This window comes from Rana temporaria, chromosome 1 (genome assembly GCF_905171775.1).
Source record: "Rana temporaria chromosome 1, aRanTem1.1, whole genome shotgun sequence".
NCBI classification, from domain to species: domain Eukaryota; kingdom Metazoa; phylum Chordata; class Amphibia; order Anura; family Ranidae; genus Rana; species Rana temporaria.
In genome coordinates this window covers 207,683,465-207,707,194 of record NC_053489.1, presented here as the reverse complement: position 1 = coordinate 207,707,194, position 23,730 = coordinate 207,683,465, and the positions used below count along the sequence as shown (strand labels likewise).

At 41.1% G+C, this 23,730-nt stretch overlaps 1 protein-coding gene across 1 annotated transcript in view; it reads left to right on the top strand.

The window, feature by feature from the left end:
* LOC120936099 (septin-2) overlaps positions 1-23,289 on the top strand; it is a 130,033-nt gene extending 106,744 nt beyond the window's left edge. The window contains exons 12-13 of the mRNA XM_040348219.1: positions 8,142-8,225; positions 21,781-23,289. Of these exons, the coding sequence (XP_040204153.1) occupies positions 8,142-8,210 (69 nt within the window). The 3' untranslated portion in view covers positions 8,211-8,225; positions 21,781-23,289. The remainder of the gene's footprint in view (positions 1-8,141; positions 8,226-21,780) is intronic.
* The last annotated feature ends 441 nt before the right edge of the window (positions 23,290-23,730 follow it).

Below are 23,730 nucleotides of genomic sequence, written 5' to 3'. Positions count from 1 at the left end.
AGCCTATTGTCTGATATGGGGAATAGAAAACCTTTTCGTTGGTAAATAAATTGCTTTACTGTCAAAATATACCTTGGATGAGAATATCTCATGCTTTTTTCAGTTGCAGCACCTGTTAAAAAATGCAGGGAACCCAAGTTATGACCGGTAAATGTCATTAACCATCAATGAGAAAGCTGAGCCTGGGAGCCCGATTCTGGCAGGGATGACGGAGATGTTGAAATTGAGCGCCTCATCCACAGCCCTAAGTTGCTTCCCGTATTTGCCTTTTAACAGATTGCACAGCAAGCTGTATGTTCATGGGCACCTAAAATTGAGCACCCGGAATTGCCCCTAGCGAATGGGTGTAGTAGCAACAATAGCCTGCAAGCTCATTTGGTGTGTGGGTGTTGCAGTTCCAGTTTGCCAAATCTTTTGCAGTCATAACAAGGCAATAGGTTGTAGTTGGACATCAAACCTATAAAAATTGAGGTAGCTATCATTAGTGCCCTGCAGTTGGTAATGCAACATTCTTTGATATTGCTGTGGTAGTCTTGTGTTTTTGGATATTTTCCCTTCACGTCTCATATTTCTAGCAATAAAAACAGCTGTTTATACCCATTTACTATGTAAAAAAAAAAAACTTGCATATTACTGTACATAGGTATTCTTGTGTGAGAGTTGAGTTCTAATTTTAGTAAGCAAACTAAGTTGACACTACTTAACCACTTACCAACCGCCCCATAGCAGATTTACTGCTGCAGGGGGGCCACGCTTCGCAGGATCACATATAGCATGCTGCCGGAGGCTCGCTTCCGCTGTGTTTGTGCACAGCGGGAGCCGATCAATGGGCCGATGTCCGCCGACCCCTAGCGATTGTTCGTTACACAGGCAGATTGCCATTCTGTCAGTATGGAAGGCATTGGTCCTGTGTTTCTGCAAAGCAGGAACACAATCTTTTCCTTCCACCAGTACAAGCGCCCACAGTGTCAATAGTACAGTGATGGTGCATATTTTTAGCACTGATCTAGTATCCCCAAAAAAGTGTCGGGTGTCAGATTTGTCCGCTGCAATATTGCAGTCCGGCTATAAGTCGCTGATCGCTGCCATTACTAGTAAAAAAAAAAAAAAATCCATGAATATATCCGGTAGTTTGCAGACACTATGGGCCAGATTCACAGAACAAATACGCCGGAGTATCTACTGATACTCTGGCGTATTTTCAAATTTGCCGCGTCGTATCTTAATTTGTGATTCACAAACAAGATACGACGGCTTTTGGCTAAGATCCGACAGGCTTACAGCTTCGTACGCCTTCGGATCTTAGGCTGCAATACTTCGGCCGCCGCTGGGTGGAGTTTGCGTCGTTTTCCAGCGTCTGGTATGCAAATTAGCTTTTACGGCGATCCACGAAGCTACTCGCGTGCGTAACGTCGTTTTTTCCCGTCGCAAAGTTAAGCAATCTTTTTCATGGCTTAACTTTACACCAGCCATGTTAAAGTATGACCGTCGTTCCCGCGTCAAATTTAAAAAAATATTTTTTCGGCGTAAGTACGTTACGCACGTCGCCATTCACAAACACGGGCGCCGTAATTTCACGCAAAGCACGTCAGGAAATTTACTAACAGAGCATGCGCAGAACGTTCAGCGCGGGAGCGCGCCTAATTTAAATGGTACACGCCCCATTTGAATTAGGCGGGCTTGCGCCGGACGTCTTTACGTTACTCCGCCGCAAGTTTATACTCAAGTGCTTTGTGGATCAAGCACTTATGAAAAAAACTTGCGGTGGTGTAACGTAAAGACGATACGTTACGCCGCCGCATTTGTACCTGAATCTGGCCCTATAACTTTTGCGCAAACGATCAATATACACTTATTGGAATAATTTTTTTTTCTTTTTATTGGATATGTTTTATAGCAGAAAGTATCAAAAATTGTCGGTCTTTTTTTGTTTATAGCGCAAAAAATAAATACCCTAAGAGGTGATCAAATACTACCAAAAGAGAGCTCTATTTGTGGGGAATAAACGGACAATTTTATTTGAGTACAGTGTCGCACGTCCACGCAATTGTCAGTTAAAGTAACATCGTGCCGTATCGCAAAATATGGCCTGGTCAGGAAGGGGGGTAAATCTTCAGGGCAAATGGTTGTTAAAGTGAGAAGTACATTTGTTGTATTAGTAATGCAGCTATTTCGGAGAGAGGAGTTGTGTAAAATGTTTCATTGCACACGCCCAGATATTTATAAGCAGCCTTTTTTTCATCTCCATTATGTATGAGATGGGGAGACCTAGTAATTTACAGATGAGATTGTTTCTCATAGAAAACTGCATTCTAGAAAGATCAATAGGTATTTCCTGTACTTGCTGAAAAAGTACTAAGCCTGAAAAAAATAAATGATTGCAGCCATCACATACTGTATATGGACTAGTAAGCTGCAATATATTACATTTTTTTTTTACATCTTTAGGATTTCTTTACATGCACGTATAGGCAGTAGTCCCCTCCCTCTTTTTTAAATATACAGTACTGATGTTTGATTTCAGGAATACATTTTGCAATGTATTTTCCTGGTTCATGCTCCTTACTCCTACCCTGAAATCTCAGTATGTTGATGTTGGCTGGAGCTTTGCACCATCCTTCTCCTCATGTCATTGTCCAGGCCTAAGGTATTTTTAAACTTGCACAGCAGCAAACATCGTGGGAACATCCTGTTAGACTGTGACTCCTCCTTATTTCTCAAATACTTCCCTTTATACTCCAAGCCTCCACAGACAGACACATCGTCTATCTGGCTGGGAGTGACTTGAATTACTATTGATACAATAGCCTTCTAAAAATGGGTTGTGTAATATAATGTCATGCTCAGCGAATAAAGTTTAACATATAATATAGGAATAGGGGCATTGGTAGAATACATTTGTGTACTATTCTGAATATTCTAGATATAGTCGACAATATTATTTTCTATTTGAAAGAACAGTACAGTTTATAAACATAAAATTATAAATCGTAACCGCTATAATGCAGCTGCGAGAGTGCCAGGTTGTAGACCAGGAGTAGGCAGAATTTGAGAGGTAGAGATAGATCTACAATGCCTGGGTGCGGCACACTTTTTAAAGCGGAGGTCCACCCTAAAAAATAGGCTACAAAAAATTAGATTTTTATATATATATATATATATATATATATATATATATATATATATATATATATATATATATATATATATATATTAGGGCTGTGCAAATTAACTTTTAATTAATCGATTAATCTTTCATTTTTTTGATCGATCAAAATCTTTTTGATCGATTTAAAATTCTTTTGATTGGTACTCACCTCTCCGCCAGCTTCTGGGCCTTCAGGGAGTTCCGTCAGAGATCCAGTAACGTCACGGACACCGGCGGGGCTTGCCGTGTCCATCTGAAGGGCTCCTTTGCTGTGCCTTCATATCTGCATGCCGGCAGGACCTTACTATCTGCCACACGCAAGGGCTGTTACACTTCCCTCTATCAACCTGGGATTCTACAACCATCCACTGGGAGTTGTGATAGTTCCCTTCATGGGACATCTACATGCCGACGGATTGATGTTAACCTCTCCTCATCTGGATTCAGCAGTGGTATCGTTGTACACATTTTTATACCAGTATAATACTTAGCTACATGTTTTTATGACTGCTTTTGGTACCGTTTGGTATTACTCGCACCATTTTTACAGTTTATGTAGCTACATCGATTTTATCTCCAGTGCAATATTTATTTGGTTACCTACTTGAAGACTATAAAAGTTTTAAAGCTATTCCCATCGAGCGCTGCCTTTGTGTGTTTTTTGTATCCTGCTATCCATTTTTTCCAGTGGTTGGTAGCTGCACTGGGAATCAGCCTGCAAGGAGATCAGCTAAATGTACTTGGATCTGTATGTGCGTTATAATAATCAAAATTAGTCGATTAATCGATAAAAAAAAAAAAAAAAAAAAGATTAATCGAACAGAAACATTTTGATCAGTAACAGCATTAATATATATATATGCTTGCCAGAAGTGGCTGTTACTAGGCAGATCGCCTAATCTGCCACTTCCTTGTCTGCGGTGGTCTTCTTTCTTCTCCTCCTTGCGCTGCCTCCTGGAAAATGTGGAGCAGTGTCTTCTGGGACCTTGTGTGTGTCCCAGGAGACATCCGCCCATTCACATAGCGTCTCGCGCATGCGCAGTAGGGAATCGGTCAGTGAAGCCGCGATGCTTCACTGCTTGATTCCCTCTCCGAGAATGGTGGTGGGGCAGCCGAGACCCGAGCGATTGCTCAGCTTCGGCTGCCGACATCCTGGACAGGCAAGTGTCCTTATTAAGGCAGCAGCTGCAGTGTTTGTAACTGCTGACTTTTTTTTTAAGCCTGACCTCCACTTTAACTAGCAAGCCCTAATTAAATAGAATTTGCGGCTCTAATCGGCCGCTAGTGGGGTGGTTTTACCCCTGCTAGTGGCCGAGAAAGGGTTAAAAACCACCGCAAAGCGCATCCGAAGAGGCGCTTTGCCGGTGGTATAGCTGCTGTGCCCCACTGATTTCAATGGGCACCGCTCCAAAGATGCTGCTAGCAGGACTTTTTGTTACCGTCCTGCTAGCGTACCCCTCCAGTGTGAAAGCCCTCGGGGCTTTCACACTGGAGAGAGAGCAGCGGCTGTTTCAGGTTGGTTTGCAGGCGCTATTTTTAGTGGTGTTATGCCTGAAAACCGACCCAGTGTGAAAGGGGTCTTAAAGTGGACACTGCCAGTCAGTAGGGCAGTGGACAGTGTCAGTAAGGCAGAGATTGTGTTGGTAGGGCAATGGACAGTGTCAGTAGTGTGTTTTTTTACAATTTTATTTTTTAATTTAAAAGCCCCTGTTGTGAGCTTTGGAGAAATATCAACGGTCTAAACCGACCCCTGATGTCTCACTTTTGAGACAGAAAGGCGATTGAGGACTCTGTACATAATTTCCATGTCTGCAGAATGAATGAACAAGAAAAGATCTGCACTGTCTCCCTGTTCATTAACAAACGGAAGCATAGTAAACACAGTTTATTATGCTTCCATTTTGAATAAACACAGTAAGTGAACGGTACCGGGTGGGATAAAGGAGTGAGCAAATTAAAGCAGTGAGAGGGAGAGTAGGAGAAGCCAGCTTTCAGTAGTCATGGGGGGGGGGGGTGAATACAGGGGATCAGTTAGGGTAAATTATACCCTTGCCACCCCTCCTCTCCAGGTTTCCCTTCCCTCTGCTTCTCAGTGGCGCAGCTTACTAAGTTTCTTCAATAAAAAATATTTTAAGGTATGAGAAGTCATCACAGCTACTGGTGCTCAGTCTTTACAAGATGAGGTTATACTTCCATTAAATGGTCGGTTCATAAATGAACACATTAACCACTTCAGCCCCGAACCATTTGGCTGCCCAAAGACCAGAGCACCTTTTGCGATTCGACACTGCATCTTTTTAACTGACAATTGCGCGGTCGTGCGACGTGGCTCCCAAACAAAATTTATGTCCTTTTTTCCCCACAAATAGAGCTTTCTTTTGGTGGTATTTGATCAACTCCTGAGGTTCTTATTTCTTGCGCTAGAAACAAAAAAAGAGCGACAATTTTTTAAAAAAAAGCAATATTTTTTACTTTTTGCTATAATAAATATCCCCCCCCCCCCCCCCCAAAAAAAATATATATATAAAAAATTCCCCTCAGTTTAGGCCGATACGTATTCTTCTACATATTTTTGGTTAAAAAAATCGAATTAAGCATTTGGTTTGCGCAAAAGTTATAGCCTAGTTACTAGTAATGGCGGCGATCAGCGATTTTTATCATGACTGCGACATTATGGCGGACACATCGGGCTCTTTTGACGCCATTTTGGGACCATTGCCATTTATACAGCGATTAGTGGTATAAAAATGCACTGAATCCTGTAAAAATGACACTTGCCGTGAAGGGGTTAACCAGTAGGGGGCACTGAAGTGTGTCATAGGGATGTGTTCTAACTGGGGGGGGTGGGCCCCCGACACTGATCACTGCTCCCAATCACAGGGAGCTGTGATCAGTGTCCTGTCACTAGGCAGAACGGGGAAATGCTTGTTTACATCAGCATTTCCCCGTTCTTTCTCGGTGAGACGATCGCGGGACTCCCGGCGAACATAGAATCCGTGGGACCCGCGGTCACACTCACGGAGCTTGAGGCAACGTACTCGTACGTTGATATGCCCAGCCGTGCCATTCTGCCGACGTGTATCGGCGTGACGCGGTCCTTAAGTGGTTAATGGGTACCTAAACCCTAAAAATGTACTTCTCTTTAGTCCCTTTTCATATTCGGTTCACACTAGATGCATTGCAAATTTGTGGTGGATTCTTCACCGCATAAAAATCACAACCTGTTCATGCGAACCGATTGCGGAGTGTATGTTAAGTTAATGACACTCCGAAATCTGTTTGCAGAATCGTATTGCATGGTTGCGGACCAAAAAAAGGGTCCTGCACAAGTTTGGTGCAAATACGGTCAGATCTGAGCCATACAAATCCATGGCTCAAATTGCACACCAGGGACACCGCATGTAATTCACACAGGAATATGTTGCGATTCCTGTGCAAATTAAATGCAGTGTCCCGCACCGGTGAACCTGGGCTGAACGTATTTTTCTATATCTACTTGATATGTGCAAAAAATAGCTGCTGATTTTTTCTGAATGAACTGTGTTCATTACCTATGCTAAACTTTTATTGCTTACATTGTTCTCTGCCATCTCTTTCTCCCTCTGTGTTTTGGAGAAGGGGGAGGTATTTGCAGTATTGTCCTAGAATGAGAACACTACTTCTTGTAGATTAGATAGGTGGTGGATTTCGATCTGTGTGTACCTCACTCTGTTAAGCCTGGTACACACTTAACAGAGTGTTTTAAGCCCCATTTACACGGGCGGACCATTCAGGTCCGCCTGTCAGTTTTTTCTGCAGACCTGAACGGACGCTCCATGCAGGTCTATGGAGCGACCATGTCTGCTGACATCTGATCCGCTAAAATCAGACTTATTGTGATATGTTCGCCATCCGCCCTGGCGGATTGGATAAGATCGTATGAAACAGACATGCTGTCTGTTTTCGTCCGATCTCTACATAGGGAATTGGCGGCGCTTGATAGGCCCCTACTTTGTCCGTGTGATTTATTTTTTTGCTTTCTATTTTTAATAAATTTGCAAAGATTTCAACCAAACTTTTTTTTTAACGTTTTCATGGGGTATTGTTTGTAGAATTTTGAGGAAAAAAATGAATTTAATCCATTTTGGAATAATGCTGTAACGCAACAAAATGTTAAAAAAGTAAAGCGCTGTTGACACTTTCCAGGTGCACTGTATATTGTTATTTTTTCTTATGTATTGGTAAGATATTTGTGTGTGATTTTTATTTTATTCATTTATTTTTTCATACATTTTTGCACAACCAATATTTTTCCTATTTTAGTACTTTAAAAACTAAACATGTAAATTCCATTTCTCTGGCCCTTGTCCACTGCAAGCAGAAACTTCTTAGTGGGAGAGGTGGGCATATTTCCTGTTTCTGCCCAGTTAATGGAAAGTCACTTTTTAACACAGTGGTTAGAGCGAGGGAAAGTGGCGGCCAAACCAGGAATTAAAATAACTATTTGGAAAATAGTTAAACAGTCGAACAAAAAAAGTGTCTCTCTTGTGTGTTTTATTTTTTTCCCAGTTAGACCTGCATATAAAAAATGTAAATCATTTTTTTTTAACTGTAGAGGTTTATATTACTGTTACGAGAGAGAAAGGGAGAAATATAGCACTTATGTGTAGGATCCTCCATCAGAGCAGCTATGGTTTTGCAGTAACTAACAGCTGGCTGGACGAATGATGGCTGTAATTAGAGATTCGACATAATTTATGAACTTGTGGATTTCAAAAATATAATATAAAACTAAAGCAGAGTTTTTTGTTTTTTGTGTTGGAACACAAAAGCGAGCAGGAACTCCTAGGTAGAGGAGCCATCACAAACTATTGGGGGGCTCTGTTTTTAGGGTATCCAAAACATATAATATATGAAGTTATCACCTACAAATAAAATTTCACGTTTGGTTTGACTGACCTGTTGTAGTAAACCATTTCACCAATTGATTCACTTCTTTCTGCCTCACTTTTAGCTTCGGAGAATGCAGGAGATGATTGCTCAAATGCAAGCTCAGATGAGGATGAAGCCTGGGGATGAATGACAGCCCCCTTTTAAGGTATTGTACATTACTTCTTGTTGTTCAGATATAGATTGAAAGCACAAGGCTATTTCATGCGTTCTGAATAAAAGTATATAAAGTAGTAAGCTTTGGTTTTCAGATAGAACAGAACACTCAATATGGATTGAATAAAATAAAAAAAAGCATTGTAGTGGGCAGGCCATAGATGGTGTGAATGTCTTTCCTGCAACCTCGGGTTGCAGGAAATAAATTTGCACTATTCCCCCATCAACACAGACAGTACTGACAGGGGAATCCCGCCTGTCGAGCAATTGTCTGCTCCTTGCAGGGAGTGATTATTGCTAGCGATATTTGCAAGTGAATCCGGAAGGCTGGTTGTACCCAAGTTGATTTGATCGATCAACTTGATACATTCAGCCTGCCCATACATGGTTTTAAAGCAGGAACTGGCCGAGATTTGAACCGCTTATAGCCAGCCTTAAACCTGAGCTATGTTCTCGGCATACGTGACCAATAAAGTGCTGTATAACATATATAAATCTGCTGTGCAAGCGAAATATTCAAAATTCATATATTAAACTTCATTCTGAGTCTCCACGTAATAAAGTGCAAATATTGGAAAACTTCAAGATTAATTAAAAGTTCAGAGACCCCCATACATCTACAAGGACACCGGAAGTGATGTTTTGCCACAAGCTCGCTGCTCGTTTTCTGTGACCGAAATCACCCAAGTCACCTCTGTTAGATGAAACTCAGCACCTTAAATCACTAGCACCTTTTCTCTGAAGACACCATTCACCTCTGAACTTCTAATCACTTTTCATTAAATCTTGAAGTTTTCAAATATTTGCTCTTCATTACGTGGAGACTGAATTTTGAATATTTCTCTCGCACAGCGGATTTTTATATCTTATTTTCTGCAGAAATTTTGATGTATGATATTTATGATTATTTGCACATATATTTGTATGTTTATAACTTTAATTAATGAGCACTTTATTGGTCCTGTTGGCACTTTATTTTGGAGTGCAGCACCATATATTGGTTACTTTGATTATCTTTTTTGGGTGGTGTTTGACCCAGTCAGTGTTTGCTGCAGACACTGGTAGACCTGTCTTAACCATATGGCTGGTATTGGTCACATGTCTACCATCAGGAGGGTTTAGCATCCATAGGATTACAGAATAAAGCTCCGTATACTGTCTGAAAATTCGAACTGTGTGTCCAGCAGTCTGTCTGACAATAGCTGGTCTAATGACCAGCTTTTGCTGAAGGGACACGCTGGAGAATCTGATCAGCACCTGACGCCACTGAGCTGTGAGCGCTAATCAGAATATTCTGGCAGGGCAATAGCACAGCGGGGTAGATCGCCGCACTAGCATCGCTTGTGTTGGTGCGGTGATCTAGCAGTGTGTACAGAGCTTAAAGAGGTTATAAAGGCTGAAGGTTTTTTTTTTTTACCTAAAAACCCTTCAGTGTCCAGCTGTCCCTTCAGCCCCCCCAACACTTACCTAAGCCCAATCAAAATCCAGCAATGTGCACGAGAGCCGAGGCTCCCCTGGCTTTCTTAGTTCTAAGATGAGGCTAAATTGCAGCAGCAGAAGGCATTGTCTCCCACTGCTGCGAATCACAGCCAGGGGCAGTGTCTTATGGACATAGAGAGCTGGCTCAGGAGCAAGCTTTCCATGGAGGCACTCAGCAAGAGGGAGGTGCCCAGGGGACCAGAGAAGAGGAGGATCAGGACTGCTCTGTGCAAAACTCTCTTAGACAGAGAAGGCAAGTATGACATTTTTGTTATCTTTTTTTTTTCTTTTTTCTTTACAGTCATTTTAAAGGTGAGTTTTCCGAGACCACTGTTCACTTCTTATAAGTGTATGTGTCATTCTTGATTATGGGTTATATTGACAGTATAGAATTGGTTTTAACAGGAGGATAACTTAACGTGATGTTTAAGTCTTATTTAAATGTTTTTGTTTAAAAATAACAAACATGTTATACTTACCTGCTCTGTGCAGTGGTTTTGCACAGAGCAGCCCGGATCCTTTTCGGGTCCCTCACTGGGACTCCTGGACTCTCCATTCTGTACCCGAGCCACTGCTCAGTGTGTCCATTCAGACACAGAGTCGCAGCTTGGCCCCACCCTACCCCCTCTTTCACTTCATTGGCTCACTCACTTTGATTAATAGCAAATGAGAAGGGAGAATCCCGAATGGCGGAGCCTCTTGTGCAACATCGCTGGATCGAGATGGGGCTGAGGGGTCTACTGCAGTGTTTCCAACTCCAGTCCTCAAGGCACACCAACAGGTCATGTTTTCAGGATTTCCCTCCGATGAAACGGCTGTGGTAATTACTAAGGCAGTGAAACTGATCAAATCACCTATGCAAAATAATGGAAAGCCTGAAAACATGACCTGTTGGTGTGCCTTGAGGTCTGGCGTTGGGAAACACTGGTCTACTGCACACAGAAGATTTTTTATCTTAATGCATAAAATGCATTAAAATAAAAAACCTTCAGCCTTTAGAACAACTTTAAGGATGGAACACAATAATTTTTCCCGTGGTAATGACTATTAGAACTTTTTGTTATACGTTTAAAAATTCTTTTCACCCAACCACTGATTTATCTGCTGATATGTTTGGTTCTTGCAGTAGCCTGTGCTTGGCATATTTTCTGAATATCACAGTGAATGTTTCTGAAATCATAGGTGAAGGCATTATACAGTAAATCCTATATTGTGAAGATCTTAAATGGCTGTGGCTGAAATTGCAGATGTAGATTCCAAGGCAGAAGTAGCCGGGTTCTTTTATGCATTGCCATCTTAGTTAACCTGCCAATTCGCATCAGAGTGTAAACGTGGTTTGTGTTTGACCTTACATCATTGTTTTAGTCATATTCCACTCCGTGACCCTGTCTGTGCAACTCACATTCCAAGACAGAAATAGTCCACTACTTCCCCCAATCCTTTCCTGATTTAAAACTCTGCAGAATGCATGCTTCTTACTAGGCCCTGTAATCAGTCTGATTAACTGGTATAACCTTGGTATTCATGATAAAGAAGTCTCTTCTCTTCCTAACTATAATCTAAGACCATTCATTACCATATTTAAGTTCACAATTCCTTTACTTATGCCCCTTTTATACAGCGATTTAAGTATGGGCTGTGATTTTTGATTGAAAGAGATTCATAAACCGATTTCCAAATTGGGATATAGTTCTATATCATCATTTCATTATAGAGTGATTGGACATCCTACAATTTATCACTATCAGGCAGTGTGCAGATGATTTTAGCATGAAAGGCACATTGTATTGAAATTAATAGCTAAACATTTTTTTTATTTTTTTACAAGTAAATAGCTAAACATGTTTACATAGGTTGGGAGATGTCCACTAATGGCTCTCATTGGTCCATACTCTCGACCATCTTTAACAGTGCCTCTCATAGGCTTGTGTATGTGACCATATACACAGACTATATGCAGCTTGCGGTCTCCTTTTATAACAATTCCTAAGTTGCAGCAGCCAGAGTGTGGGTCAAACACTACCCATGATGAGATATGTGGAAAGAATCAAAGGATGGTGTTGCGCTCCAAAATAATAAATATGAAGTGCTGAAATACAGTGACAGTATGTGTCACTTGCAGTGGTAAAATAACATGTACTGATTATATATATATATATATATATATATATATATATATATATATATTTATTTTACACACAATGCTTGAAAATCTAAATGGTGTTTTGTTAAGCAGCCAGCTTTATACATCTTGCCAGCCTTACATTCTGAAAAAGAGCTTTTAAAGGGGAGTTCCACCCACAATTTCACTTTTTAAATATAAATACCCCTGTAATACACAAGCTTAATGTATTCTAGTAAAGTTAGTCTGTAAACTAAGGTCCGTTTTGTTGTTACAGCATTTAGATAGTTTATAATCTAGAAATAGACCGTGGCCATCTTAAGTGTGGGCATCATGAAGCCAGACTGTATGACTTCCTGGATTTCAGCTTTGCATATCTCGCACATGCTCAGTGCACAAGCAATGTAATAGGTTTCAGTCAGGTTTGCAAGGACTACTGGGAAACATGATGCCTATCCCAGAAACCCTTGCAAATAGCCTAGGCAAATAAGGAGGAGGAAGTAATGAAGGACTACAAAATAAAGGTATTTACAAGCAACAAAATAAATAAAAATTGTCCATTCTGAACACTATGAGATTAGAGCATGCAGCACAGACAAACATAAAAAAATGGGTGGAACTCCACTTTAAGGAGTAAATTTAGGCGTTGCCAAAGGCGCATCCATGCTCCCTTCCTTCAACCACCCACACACACGTTGTCATTTTACATTGTCAGTAAAATGCATATAAATATGTGTCACTTTGACGGGTCATGGGTTTCTGAAGGTAAGGCTATAATTAGTTTTCATTTTTGTGCCAGCAGGCTCACCTGTAAGGCACAAAAGTAATTGGCTGTCTAATGAAGTTTAAAACCTGTCCTTATTTAAATGCTGCAGTGCAGCTTTTTCTTTTTTTTTTTCTCATATAGCATTGTTGGCTATTGAATCATTCTTGTGATTTACGAACAGTCAGTAGCTGAACATTGGTCAACAGGCTAATCAGTATTGATGTCTTTTTCAATCTATCAAGTGCTCTTAAAGCGGTATTAAACCCAAAACTAAAAATGTGATATATTGCAGCTTACCATTTAGATGTGGTGACTGCACCAGTTTTCTTTTCCTTGGCTTTTCCCCCAGTGATCTGGCCAGTAATACACCTCCTGTATTAGTGAGACACAACACTGGATGAATGAGCACAGGAGGGTACAGCAGACAGCAGCAGTGTCATTCTGGGGCCGAGGGGAGTGTTAAATGTACTAGCACTTACAAATTGAAGCCAAACTCCAGCTCACACTTTTTCCTTTTGGGATTAAGGTTTTGCATGAATACATAAAAACGTATCATTTTAATCATCCCTGCCAGTGTTAGAGGTTGTAAACCCAACTTTGTACCTATAGGTAAGCCTAGAATAAGGCTTACCTATTGGTGCTGTAAATAGGAAATAAAATAGCGATTGTTGCAATATTTTATGTCACACGGTATTTGCGCAGCGGTCTTTTAAACGCATTTTTGGGGAAAAAATACACTTTAACGAATTAAAAAAAAACTAAATGGTGAAGTTGGCCCATATTTTTTTTTTTTTTTTTTAGTCCAAAAGTTTTGATTACCTGTTTTTGTGTATTTAAGATATATATATTTTTTTTAATCTAAATTATATATACAAGTGCACTGATTGGAGGCTTGTTGTGTTTAAAATAAATGTTTAAATGTAAGAAATTTTCTGTATCATTTTTTACTTAGCGGAGTAATAATGGAACTTCAGCTTTTCGGAATCCTCCCCACCTCCGGTGTCACATTTGGTACCTTTCAGGGGGGAGGAGGGAGCAGATACCTGTGTAATCCAGGTATTTGCTCTTCCAGGCATAGATCACCGTGGTGACCTACGCCACATCTGGAGCCTACTCCGCGCCCCCCCCCCACTGTCTTCTGGGAGACGCACAGGTGCCAGAAGACAGCAGGGATCAGTGGGATCGCGCAGCGAGACTCGCGCATGCACAGTAGGGAACCAGGAAGTGAAGCTGTAAGGCTTCACTTCCTGATTCCCTTACTGAAGATGGCAACAGCAGCACCTGAGGGAGAGATCGGCTTCAGGTGCCGACATCACGTGCGCCCAGGACAGGTAAGTTTCCATATATTAAAAGTCAACAGCTGCAGTATTTGTAGCTGCTGACTTTTAAAAAAAAAATTTCAGCGGAACTCCGCTGCTTTCACACTGGACTGTCATTCTAGTGGCGCTATTTGGCTGCTAGCGGGGCGCTTATATCCCAGCTAGCGGCCGATGAAGGGGTTAAATGCTCTTGTGTAGCGCCACTGCAGAAGCGCTTTGCAGGCTCTTCGGCAGCGGTGCCATTCATTTCAATGGGCAGGAGTGGTGGAGGAGCGGTATTCCCCCGCTCCAAAGATGCTGCTTGCAGGACTTTTTTTTTAACATCCTGCCAGCGCACCGCCTCAGTGTGAAAGCACTCGGGCTTTCACACTGAGACTGCGGGGGGGCCGTTTTTGCAGGCACTTTACAGGCGCTATTTTTAGCCCAAAAGCGAGTCCAACTGTTCGATTTTATGAGATGAAGGGGGGGGGGGGGGATAAAAAATCGGCCTAACATATCGGCTCAAAAAATCGGCATCATATATCAGCCGCCGCGATTTCTAAATATCGGCATCGGCCAGAGAAAAACCCATATCGGTCGACCTCTAATTTATTGTATACTGTGCCGATAATGTCACCTGCGCTCTGAAAGGAATGTCCGCCCGTGTCGTTTCTTCAGAACTGAGTGCCGTGACCGGCGACTCCCGCCCGCATGCGTGGGAGTGACATCACGCGGCTCCGGCCAGTCACAGAGCCAGAGACCGCGGGTCCAGAAGGAAGATAGGCAAAGATGGATGCGGCCTTCAGCGGTGATGCGATGCATATTAGCACATTATGCCTTTACTTTGCTGGAGACCTTGTGCTTTTAAAAAAACAGATTTGATGGCTGGATCACCAGATGAAAAACCAAAGAAAAAAAGCCTAAGGCCTTATGTACATTGCTGCTGGAGCAGTTTTTTTTCAGCTGCCCCTGAACCCTACTCTGTTATCTTATCAGTACATGTACACAGGGGCGTTTATAGGTGTTTCTAGGCAGTTGAGTTTAGAAGCTTTTTTTTTAGCACAAAAAAATTTGTTCCGAGGCATTTAAAACACCAAATGCCTGTAACAGCTTCTAAACGTTGCTAAGCGTGGTAACTCGCATTTTGCATCGTTTCGTTTACAGACGTTTTTAATTTTAACAGGAAAAAAACGTTTTTAAACGCAAACGCTGCAAACACCGCTATACCGCTTTTTTTCTAGCTGTCAAGTTCAACCGTTCAGGCAGTTTATTAACATTCTGCTTCTCCATATAATTCTGTCAGTCACTGCAGAGAAGGCATTTTGGGTGACTACTTGTCAATGGCTAGGCAAGCTTCTGTCTCCTGTCTCCAGGCACCTGACCTGAGGTCACTTGAGGTTTATATCTTCTGGGAAAAGCACATATGGTAGACACCTGCTCATCCAAATGGCTTCAGTAGAAACCAAGTCGTTTTGTTACCTCTGTGTAGTGTGTAACCTTTGAAGCATTGTGTAAAATTATAAACAGAAATGATTTCATTGATTGCAGACCAGCAAATAACAAACCCAATGTTCTTTCTCTGATATTTGGAGTCTTGACCCATGTGAGAATTTTCATAAGTATTTGTACCCTTGTTTTAAATGGTAATGACCCCATCATTTTTTTTCTGGTTGATGATGGTCTACATTTAAAGATAAACCCCTCTAAAGGCTGCAAGCCAAGATTATCTGTATCCAGTAATAAAATAATCTTTCCTGTATGTTATTTTGTTGGTTAACAATGTCAGAAACCTATTTGAAGATAAAAAAACAAAGCAGCGCTCTTTAGAATAAGTATTTTTATAGCATTTGTGGCCAACATGTAGTTATAACAAGTGTTTATTAAGGAAAACATCCACCAATCAGTAAAGCAGGGTATATACAGACAGTTTTATTCATTCAACCAGAGGGTTGAACAAAACAACATAAAGATCTACACATCCTCATAAGCAACGTGGCTGCAGGAACCTCCCCCGCTTCTGACAGAGCTCCCCAAACCCCTCACCCCCCACCCCCCTATTCGAATTACACCAACCAGCTCTGCAGTCAATGACTGCAAGCGCTGATTGAATGCTGGTTTTCCAGCAGGACCATTCAACAGAAGCCAGCCAAATTTTTATACGTGTATACCCAGCTTTAAAAGGTTTGTAAAGGAAAACATTTTTTTATCGTAATGGCTTCCTTTACCTTAATGCAGTGCTGTTTTCATGTCCTCATTGTTCGTTTTTGCTCTCAAGTTGCTGTAATTCTTCTCTGATCTCCACACTTCCTGGTTGATCTGTTTCCTGATAACCACAGTCCTGGGAGCTTTCTCTCTGTGGTCACTAATCAAGGAGGTGTGATTATTGTGTGTCTAAAACCCCACAGCACCAATCAGTTTCGTTTTCCAAACCATCACTGCCCTGTATTGGCTCTGTGGCTCTGTACAGCAGAGAGGCAGAAAACAGCATGCAAAAACGAAACTAGAAACTGCAGGTACATTATATGATTGATTTTTATCTATTTTAATCATTTTTAAAAGGAATTAGTTAACTATTATGTCTCTATACCCTGTAAACAGTCATTTCAGCAAAAAAAATAAAATAAAAAAAAAAATAAATTTACAACTCTAAGGACTCATGCGCAATGAATGTCAAAAATGCCACTTTTAAGGGCGTTTGAATTTCTTTTATTTTTCCTGCCTCTAAATGCCCCTACATGTTAGTCAATGTGTCCTTGCACACACAAAGTGCCTTGAAAAACTATTCATACCCCTTGAAATGTTCCACATTTTGTCATGTTACAACCAAAAACATAAATGTATTTTATTGGGATTTTATGTGAATGACCAACACAAAGTGGCACAAAATTGTGACACGGAAGGAAAATGAGAAATGGTTTTCACAATTTTTTACAAATAAATGTGAAAAGTGAGGCGTGCATTTGTATTTAGCCCCCCTGAGTCAATACTTTTTAGAACCACCTTTCCTTGCCATTACAGCTGCAAGTCTCTTTGGGGATGTCTCTACCAGCTTTGCACATATAGAAAGTGACATTTTTGCCCATTCTTCTTTGCAAAATAGCTCAAGCTCTGTCAGATTGGATGGAGAGCGTCTGTGAACAGCAATTTTCAAGTCTTGCCACAGATTCTCAATTGGATTTAGGTCTGGACGTGGGGCCATTCTAACACATGAATATGCTTTGATCTAAACCATTCCATTGTAGCTCTGGCTGTATGTTTAGGGTCGTTGTCCTGCTGGAAGGTGAACCTCCACCCCAGTCAAGTCTTTTGCAGACACTAACAGATTTTCTTTTAAGATTGCCCTGTATTTGGCTCCATCCATCTTCCCATCAACTCTGACCAGCTTCCCTCTCCCTACTGAAGAAAAGCATCCCTACAACAGGATGCTGCCACCACCATGTTTCACAGTGGGGATGGTATGTTCAGGGTGATGTGCAGTGTTAGTTTTCTGCTACACATAGCATTTTGCTTTTAGGCCAACAAATTCAATTTTGGTCTCATGTGACCAGAGCACCTTCTTCAACACACTTTCTTTGTCCCTCACATAGCTTCTTGCAAACTGCAAACGGGACTGCTTATGGCTTTCTTTCAACAATGGTTTTCTTCTTGTCACTCTTACATAAAGACCAGATTTGTGGAGTGCACGACTAATGGCTGTGGATCTCTGCAGCTCCTCCAGAGTTACCATGGGCCTCTTGGCTGCTTATCTGATTAATGCTCTCCATACCCGGCCTGTCAGTTTAGGTGGACGGCCATGTCTTGGTAGGTTTTCAGTTGTACCATACTCTTTCCATTTTTCGATGATGGATTGAACAGTTCTCCGTGAGATGTTTAAAGCTTGAGATATATTCTTTTATGACCTAACCCTGCGTTAAACTCCAACTTCATGCTTGGCCTGTCTGATGTGTTCCTTGGCCTTCATGATGCTGTTTGTTCACTAAGGTTCTTTAACAACATCACTGAACAGCTGTATTTATACTGACATTAAATTACACACAGGTGAACTCAATTTACTAATTAGGTGACTTTTGAAGGCAATTGGTTCCACTAGATTTTAGTTAGAGGTATCGGAGTAAAGGGGGCTGAATACAAATGCACCCCACACTTTATTTACAAACTTTTAGATATTTATTTGTAAAAAAAAATTGAAAAACATTTTTCTTTTCCTTTCACTTTAGATTAGGGTCTCAAACTGGCGGCCCTGATATAAACTTCTGCACAACTTTATCCTGGGCCTCTCTGTTGTGTTCCTTGGCCTTCATGATGCTGTTTGTTCACTAAGGTTCCCTAACAAACCTCTGAGGGCTTCACAGAACAGCTGTATTTTACTGAGATTAGATTACACACAGTTAGACTCTATTTACTAACTGGATTCTGAAGGCTATTGGTTCCACTAGATTTTAGTTAGGGGTAGTAGAGTGAAGGGGGCTAAATACAAATGCACATCACACTTTTCAGATATTTGTAAAAAAAAAAAATGAAAACCATTTATCGTTTTCCTTCCACTTCAAAATGATGTGCCCCTTTGTGTTGGTCTATCACATAAAATCCCAATAAAATGCATTAAGTTTTTGGATATAACATGACAAAATGTTGAAACTTTCAAGGGGTATGAATACTGTAGGTGTTTACCGCCATTTAGAGGCAGAAAAAATTGCTTCACTTGTGCAATCAGGGGAGGAACATTCTGGCAGAAAAACTTGCCAAACGCGTGTGGGAGACTAGTGGGGAAATGTTTGTTTGCAGTAATGTGTGCTTACTCCTGCAAGTGGTTGATTGATCTCAGCATTTACCCCCATATGGCCCTATGGACACACAAATCTTGCATCCTATGGCTTGCAAATATCGGACCATGTATGTCTGGTCTTGTATGAATGACAAGATAATACATTTTCTCCAATATTGTATTTATTTCAACCTTCAGTGTAATGTCCCGTACACAACGATCCCAAAATCGGACGACAGATCATCCGTTTTTCTTTTGCATGCTAGTTGCATATTGAAAATGGAGAGGTTACTAAAGTTACAAAAATTCTCATACGACAGAATAAAAATGTTAAAGCGGTGGTTCCCCCTAAAACAAATTTCTAACAATACATTCGTAAGACTGCTTACACTGCGGGTAGGCTGGCTTTTGTTTTGTTTTTTTAGTACATACCTCGATATCGCCGTTTCGTCCCTTGGCGGTGGGCATTCCTAGTTGATTGACGTTCCTCCGACGGGCACATACGTGACGTCACGACTTTCCGACAGAAGCCGAACGTCATTGCGCAGGCGCCGTATAGAGTCGGCTCTATACGGCGCCTGCGCAGCGACGTTCGGCTTCTTTCGGAAAGTCGTGACGTCACGTATGTGCCCGTCGGAGGAACGTCAATCAACTAGGAACGCCCACCGCCAAGGGACGAAACGGCGATATCGAGGTATGTACTAAAAAAACAAAACAAAAGCCAGCCTACCCGCAGTGTAAGCAGTCTTACGAATGTATTGTTAGAAATTTGTTTTAGGGGGAACCACCCCTTTAAGTGATGTCGTCATGTGTTGTAGTGTATTCCTATCGTATTTTCGGACGACAACTGTACTTATTAAACGAAAATCGTATTAACTGGTATCATACGAGAAAATTTTTCACGTTTGTCCAATCGGACAACAGCGCATGAACTGTCGTGATTGGCTCTTGAAAGCTCAGAATTAGTGATCCGATTATCGTACGATCGATTTGAAAGCGGTATTTTTTGTCTGCCTTAAGAATATATATTTTTAGCTTGGAATAAAGGAATTCCATCAGACATCTGGTCCCCATCAATGCAGAAATTGAACCCAGCTGATGACACAGGGAGATCCCCGTTGCTTGTGCATAGGGTTTGTAAAGCCTCTGCAGACAGAGGATTATCATCATAACTGTGAAATTCAGAATATGATTCAGTTTATGAATAATGGTTTTCAGTGGTTTGGTGTTTGTAAAGCTGATGGGTCTTCTGTTTAGTTCAAATAAATGAGTTCTTAAACAGTCCAGTAAATGGAAATATTGCCTTGCAGCAATGCATACATTGTACCACTGTTTGTGTATCTTGTTTCCATGTCTTCTAAATTATGTTACACATTTAACCCAAATATTGACTTAACCATGATGGATCAGAGGCTGCTCATTTGGTCACAAAACCATATGGGGATTAGGAAGACTATGCAAGGCATGCACATTCTGTGAGCCATGTTTTAGTGACTAATAGTACACAGATCTCAACCCTGCAGTGCTGACAGTGTATCCAGATGTGCTTTGTGCAGGTTTTTGAAGTACTGGTAAGTGGTTTGTGATAGAACTCATTAGATGAGTATAGACACAACAAGTGCGTTTATCTGCCTTTTTACCACAGCTGTAAAGTTTAACCCTGGAATGTGCTGCATGTGGTTGTGTGCCAGAATGTACATACAGCTGTAATAGAAGAGTTTGAAATCCTATTTTGTGTCTCCTGATAACTCTCATTTTCTAAAGATATTTAAAGGAGAAGTTCACCTCCCATAACATGTTCTACACGTTTTCAGGGTGGAACGTGTAACATATTTGCACTTCTGCAGCCTTCTGGTGGATCTGCTGCCTCTGTGTGACAGCAGTGCGGGGAGAATTTCCCTGTATTAACTGTCCCTTTATTAAAACAAGTGTGGCCATGCTCGGCTGTCGGCTTGTAGTTCTCAATGAACTATCTTGGTGCTGTTGAGTGCTCTGGTAGTTCATTGATTTTTTCTTGTCAGTGTTAAACTGCCTGCCCATATGATGTACAGGCAGACAGTTTAAACCAGGGGTGCCAAACCAGTGCCCCGGGGGCCTCATGTGGCCGCAGAGCCCTCTGATGTGGCCCACGACCTCCTGCTCTGGGATGGCTGGTTGGCAAGTCCAGATTGCAGGTTTGCCGACCTGCCATCCGAGAGCATCAGTGTTGTGAATGAAGCTGGCGGTAGAGAAAGCAAACGGCTTTTCAGAAAGTGCACCACACCTGCAGGATTTAATAGACGTCTATGGAAAAGTGCAGCTAACCGGCAGGAAAACCACAGGTACACTACGCCACAATAGACTGCAGACCATCAGTATAAAAGCAGCCTTAGGCCCCTTTCACATGATCGGTCTGACCCAATCAGACCCTCCATTCACCTCTATGGAGCGGCAGATGTAAACAGACTTTTGTCCATTTACACCTGCCTACCTCCAATCCGATCTGCTAAAAAAAAAAAAAAAAGATCTGCAGCCTTCTATCTGATTGGATCGGAGGGCCCATAGAGTATGCTTTACATATGCAGACTGGACACATACCTGTCATCTGCCCACCTCCGCTCATTGTGGCCCTCCACTGGTTACCAAGTCACTTAAGTGGCCCTCTGCCTTCAAAAGGTTGGGCACCCCTAGCTTACACTGACAGTCTGCAGGAGTCCAGCATGGCACCAGCGATCTGTTGATCGCTGGTGCAATGCTTTCCAACCTCCTCAAAAACTTATTTATTAAAAAAAAAAAAAAAAAGTGCAATTTTTTTTTTTAACTGCAAAGGTGAATTTCTCCTTTAATTTTGTGAGGTTTGGAGGGTCTTTTAGTGGATGGCAAGAGTCGTCTAGCTTCTTTAAACTGATCTGTACTTTTAAAACAGTCACCTCAGCATGGCTTCCAGGAGGAAAGATGAACAGGAAATAGTTATTTGCTTGGGATTCCTTGCACTGTTTTTTTGGAAAACCATGTCTGGAGTTTATTTGATCAAGTTTAATTTATATTCCCTGTAATGCTTTATAAAAGTACCTCTCAGTATGAAACACACTATGTACCTGTTCTTGCTCTTTCATCTGATTTTTTTTCTTTGAACAGGTTCCTGGAGCAGCATAAACCCTTTTGCCGCAGAGGAAAACCTGGGCCCAAGATGCTATGCAACTGGCCTGGACCTTTATCATTTCTTCCCCCTTTTCTGTCTTTGCTTATTTCTTTAATAACCCTGTAACTGGTTTATGTATATTTTTATATTCACCTATTTGATATTAATATTGAGCTTGTAGTTCGAGTACAGAGATGCCTGTGCTCATCGTAGAACTTTTATTTCTCTTATCTCTTTTTTCAAACAGGAAGATGTATGTTTAGCTGCCAGCTGTGTGTATTTGCACTGCCCTTTTATTATCACTAGCTCTGGAAAAGTCACCTTTCTTTGCACTTTTCTTCTTACAAGAACCCTTTGTGCCAGAGACATGATTAGGCTATTTGTCACTGCAGTTACACATAGGGTAATACTACTTTTTTAACACTATGAATTTAAATAAAATGATACTGGCAGAGCATGTAAGGTACGAAAAGTTTTAAGTCATTTCTGTCCAGTGAAATGGGAGCATTGTTTTTATATACTAATGGTACCGGACCTGTAAGAAGTGCCTTCACTCAGTGAAAGCTAGCGTCTGATTGTAATGCACCACAGCATTGTGTATGACTTTAATAAGCTATTCCTGTTAAACCAACTAGTGCCTTAATTCTGTTGGACTGATTCAGTTCAACTCCATTAAACAATGAAGGATGTGCTGTACTTTTTTTTTTCTTTTTCTTGTGTACAACTGTTAATGTAATCTCTGGATTATCTGCAATAGAGAAGCTTCTTGCCATAGGCACTGAAGGAGTACTGTAAGGGTAATTTGTACCGTGGTGAGAAATATTCTGACATGGTTATCTCATTCCACATTTTCTCTTTCTAGAAGAATCATAAATAACAGATGTGTTAAAAATGAAGATAAAGATCAGGCATGCCACTGTGAAAGCACTGTCAGTATCTTGCTCACTACAGTTGTTTCTACGCAGGTTTCGAATATCCAGGCTTTGTAAAAAGTAAGGAATAAAGATCCAGGCTGTGAGGTCTTGAGCTGGACGATTGTTACACACAAAGATTGTCAAATATTCAAGATTTAGTTCAAAGTTACTATTGGGCACTTGGCATAATAAACCAAATATGAAAGTTTTTCATGTGAACGTTTGGTAAAGTATTGTGGTTATATTAGATTTACTTTACATATGTAGTTGAAGTATAATACATTCTTACTTTGTTAAAGAGCAAGTCTCACTTTCCGTTCTCCACACTCCATAACAAAGTATTGTTTTCCTATCAAGCCTGAGTTTTACAAATAACGTAATATTCCTGAAGATGGTTCAGCTTCTCTCTGTGTGTGAAGGTCTTAAGAGGAGAGAATTTACCTTGGCAAGCTTTGACTTGTTATGTAACGCACATTCCATCTAGGTAGACTATTTTTTAGCAGGTGCAAAACCTTAATGCATGACCTCTCTGCTGTCTTATTTTAAACTCTGACAGAAGTTATATCTAATAAACTGTACAGACAACTCCAACTTTGTGTGGTGCAATTGTTTTGATGCTAACTCTTGAAGTGTAAAGGAATGTGGACTGAATGAGACCAAATGTTTCCCTGAACACTTTCCCTTTTTAAGCCAACCCTGGTTACATTAGACCATCATTACCTATTCCTCGACAATAAATATATATAATATATTTTTTACTTTGATAATATTACCACCTTCACTCATTTCGTTCAGTAATATACCAAGTCTACCAAGGGATTATAAGGATTACGGCAGGGAATATAGTTTAGTGTAGAATTTGCCTATAGCAGTCTCAGTCTCTCTAAGCCAAGCAATCCTAGCCTTCTGGTACATGGCTGCCCCCATGAATGCCATGTTCACTGGCCAGAATGTGCAGGCGACTGAAGAAAGGAAGAACAAAAGAGTTCCTGTGGTTCCAGGAGTGCAGTTTTCTACAGGGTATGGCTGGGA